The following is a 4176-nucleotide window of genomic DNA, read 5'->3' on the forward strand; positions in this document are numbered from 1 at the left end:
AGGCGGAAGAATCGTCTTCCGAAGATGAGGACGAGGACGAAGACGAGGACGAGGAATGATGTGTCTTTCCTTTGTGTATTGAACTTGATTTGCATTTTGAACTTGGTTGGATGAACTTGTGGGCATGATTTTAAACTTGTAGGCATGAACTTCATCAACTTGTTTGTGTGAAATTTTTATTGTGTTAAAAATGTTCATCATTTTGTGTTGAAAAATGCCATATGCAATGCACCGACGGGTCACGCGCGCTGCATTTTGGCGCGCTGCTGGAGCGACGCGCGCGCTGCATTTTAGCGCGGCCGCTGAAGCCAGCGCTACGCGCCGCGCCAAACCAGCCGATGCACGTGCGGCATATGTGTTTTTTGCGTGCGGCGCGACCGGCGCCTGTTGAAGATGCTCTAAAGCCAAAACTAGTGCACCTTTACACATGACAAGCAACGGTGTACTATTGCACACTCCACACACAATCTCTTATAGATTTTTGTTCTGCAATTTTGTACACCATGTGGAACCTCACACTCACACCTGATGGTACGTTACATAGCATACACATCACATCACACAAGTTAGAAAGAAACTCTGAACCAAACACTGAGCTGAGCTGGGCCCGGCGCACGTACATTTTACACCGGCAGCTTAATTATTCACTTTCGTGAAGCACGGGGTCACGTCACGGGACTACGAGAAACTACTAGCAGCACACGGCGAGGCCGATCAAACCTGTGGCCAGAGCCACATCAGGTGGAGCACCTCCTCGGGCGCACCCGGACCTGGAGCGGCGCCGCCATCTCGCACGACAGGCGGAGCACCTCCGACAGGTCGACGCCGGAGGACGCCGCCGGCGCCCACTCGAACTCGTGCAGCAGGGTGGCCATCCACGCGGTCACCGTGGTCATGGCCAGGGACTTGCCCGGGCAGCTCCTCCGGCCGGACCCGAACGGCACGAGCCGGCCGTCGGCGCCGAGCACGGACACGTCCGGGGCCTCGCCGCCGGCCAGGAACCGCTCCGGCCGGAACTCGAGCGGCGCGTCCCACACCTCCGGGTCGCGGCTCATGGCCCACTGGTTCACCATGGCCGTGGTGCCGGCGGGGACGAGGTGGCCGTCGACGTACGTGTCGGTGATCGCCCTGTGGCGCCACGACAGCAGCGGCCCCGGCGGGTGCACGCGGAGGGCCTCCTTGATCAGCGCCTGCAGGTAGGGCAGCGCCGGCAGGGACGACTCGGCGGCCGGGCTGCTCCGGCCGACCACCTCGTCGAGCTCGCGGTGCACCTTGGCCTGCACGTCGCGGTGGAGCACCAGGCGCGCCATGGCCCACTCCATCAGCACCGCCATGGCGTCCGTTCCTCTGAAGATCATCTCCTGGAAAAAAACAGCCAACATTTTCTTGTTTTTTACACCCAGTGCTCTATCCATTAGGCAGTAGTAACTGACTACTAGCCATCCATTAAAATGATTCGGAACTAAACAAAGAAGAAAAAGCTGGTGGAATTTTGCATGGGCGCTTGCTAGCTAGCTTTTTAAAAGTGCTACGTTGATTGGCCGCTTTGTCAAGATTATTGTTATCGCAACAAAAGTAGTAGGCGTGATCTGCATACGTAATACTACTCCAAATGGAACCGATGCCATGTTGGTGAAAAATTTGTGTTTGTTGCTCTTGATAATATGCATGCTGCGTACGTACCCAGAGCACGGCGGCGATGTCGGCGTCGGCGAGCCCCTCGCTGTCCTGCAGGGAAAGCAATATGTCGACGAAGTCACGCGGCGCCTCTCCACTGGCGGTGAGCGTCGCCTTGGCGCGGTGCTCCCGGATGATGCCGTGCACGAAGCGGTTCACCCGCGGCATGAGCTCGGCGCACCGGGCCCCGATGCCCTGCGGGTCGACGGCGGCGAGCCCCGGGAAGTAGTCGCACCAGTTCTCCTTCCCGAGGAGCTCGTACCCTTCGTGCACCATCTCCAGCAGCTCCTCCACCTCGCCGGACGACGACTGCGGCGCCGACACGTCGTACTCCTTGCCGAACACGAACCGCATGATGTAGTAGAGCGAGGCGCGGCGGAGGACGCCGCGGAGCTCCACCACGCCCGCCCCGGCGCCGCGCAGCGCCGCGACCACGTCGCCGGCGACGCGCGCGCGGTATGGCGCGAAGGCGTCGACCTGCCTCGGGCCGAACAGGTGGCCCGACGCGACGCGGCGGAGCGCGCGCCAGTAGGGCCCGTGCTCAGCGAAGCCGATGGAGCGGTGGAACATGAGGCTGTAGGCGGCGTGGTTGAGCGGGCGCGCGGCGAAGGCCGGGTTGTCGAGGATCTCCTTGGCGACGTCCGGGTGGGAGGCGACGACGGCGCGGACGGGGCCGAGGGATAGCGCCATGAGCCGCTTGGCCCCGGGCCGGCGCGCCGCCTCGTCGGCCAGCGAGCGGTGCGCCAGCCCGGACATGAGCCCGAGGCTGCCGACGACGGGGAGCCCCTTCGGGCCCGGGATGGCACGTCGTAGGTCCGCGCCCTGGCCCCTGCCCCGCCAGTACCGGCCCCATGCAGGGCCGCCCGGGTGCGCCCAGTAAAGCAGCGCGGCGGCCGCCCACGCGAGGCAGGCGAGGACGGCGACGTAGGCGAAGCTGGTGGCTACGGCGGCGAGTGTGGTTGCGGCGTTGCCGCCATCCTGGCCACCGGAGATGGCCGGGAGCAAGGTCAGGGGAAGCACCCACCAGCTCTGGACTGAGCTCTCCATTTTCGGACTTTGCTGCGGTGTGTGCTGTGAGGGAAGGAGCTGCACGGGAGGCGGTATTTATAGGAGCCAGCTCGCCGGAGCGAAGATTCACCGGCGCTGGCGCGCGCGGTCCTTGTAAGCAAGGATGATCCAATCATTGGCACATAAAATACTAGAGAATTGCACTAGTGGGTTGGCATTGGCCCCTCTGATTTTCCCGCCGCCCAGCCTTTGCTTGGTAACTCAGTTTGGAGGGTACGTAGGCACCCCCTAGGAACTCACTCGCATATATGATCTACTACTACTTGCTAGTTGCTACTAGTATAACTTTGTGTAGTTAATTCATTCTTTGCAAGCATATGAAGGAAGGAGCTAGCTTCGTGGAACTAGCTTAGCCTTTCGCAAATGCACAAGTATAGCACTACTTGTTAGTATAGTAGTATAAGTCAGTATAAGCATCTCTGCTATGTACGTGCGTATAGATAGGTCTAGAGAGGTCGATCGATCGGTGCGTGTTAACATACATGTCGACCCATATCAATATGTATCATGTGTACCTTTTATTTCTTGAGATGATATCATGTGTGGATTTGTGCAATTATTGATGCGTGGAAGGCATGAGGTCTCCTGTGTGGATCACGTAGGGGAGCCTGGCTAGCTAGCTAAGTTGGACTAATGATATGCACCACCACAGTTGGCGTGTAAACAACAGGAGTTAGGCTCCATCCATGTGTCACACACCCTTGGTTTATGATTACCAATAGCCCATCGTAGTATCATAACCTGTCTCCACGATGGATCCAGATGGTCAGTCAGCGTGCGTGTGTGCGTATGTACCTGCTGGGCTGGCTGGAGTAGGTAGTTACGCCGAAAGTGGCAGAAACCATTTTTAACATGGACCAGAGGACGATGGCGCCGACTTGTACATGTTCCAGATCAGGCAGTGATTGGAGAATCAAGACTGGCGCTACGGTCGGTCTAAGCTAGGGGCAGGTGTAGCTCGCTCGCTGGCTCCACCGATCTTCTGCCAAAATGTCCCTGTCCCAAGACGACGCGACAGTAGAAGAAATGCACTTGCGCATCACAACTAGTAGTACCAAGATGTGTCCCTGTCCCAACACACTTGCGCACAGTGGCGGTGTCAGGATCAAAATGTTGTGATGTCAATCTTTTCTAATGAATTTTGTTTGTACCCACAAAAAAGGTTTTTTTAGACAAGTTTGTATCCCTTTATTTATCCCCTTGATGTTACATTGTGAGCCAATGAAAACATAATACTTCATTGCTTACATAAATATTTATGGCAGCAATCCTTTGTGATCATGCATATTTGGATACATATGTGCATATTGCATAGCATATTGGAATAAATTTCAGTATGAGACAATGATCGGAAGAGAAAAAACATAGCAATACAAAAGACAGAACTTACGAATAGAAGGGGAAGGGCAGATGGCCTCGTTCTAGCTTTGG

General features: G+C 56.7%; 1 protein-coding gene across 1 annotated transcript; it reads right to left on the minus strand.

Moving 5' to 3' along the window:
• Window positions 1-428: 428 nt before the first annotated feature.
• LOC119304016 (cytochrome P450 78A6-like) lies at window positions 429-2793 on the minus strand. Its single transcript, XM_037581181.1, has 2 exons — window positions 1684-2793; window positions 429-1361 (listed from the first exon to the last, which is right to left on the minus strand). The coding sequence occupies exons 1-2, from the start codon at window positions 2722-2724 to the stop codon at window positions 738-740; spliced, it is 1665 nt and encodes a 554-aa protein (XP_037437078.1). The 5' UTR covers window positions 2725-2793; the 3' UTR covers window positions 429-737.
• Between the last annotated feature and the right edge of the window lie 1383 nt (window positions 2794-4176).

The sequence above is a fragment of the Triticum dicoccoides genome, chromosome 5A (assembly GCF_002162155.2).
Source record: "Triticum dicoccoides isolate Atlit2015 ecotype Zavitan chromosome 5A, WEW_v2.0, whole genome shotgun sequence".
Lineage (NCBI taxonomy): Eukaryota > Viridiplantae > Streptophyta > Magnoliopsida > Poales > Poaceae > Triticum > Triticum dicoccoides.

Coding starts and splice junctions, on each gene's coding strand:
- LOC119304016 (XM_037581181.1), bottom strand. CDS start 2,724: ATGGAGAGCTCAGTCCAGAGCTGGTGGGTGCTTCCCCTGACCTTGCTC. Junction 1,362..1,683: donor ACATCGCCGCCGTGCTCTGG/GTACGTACGCAG, acceptor GTTTTTTTCCAG/GAGATGATCTTCAGAGGAAC.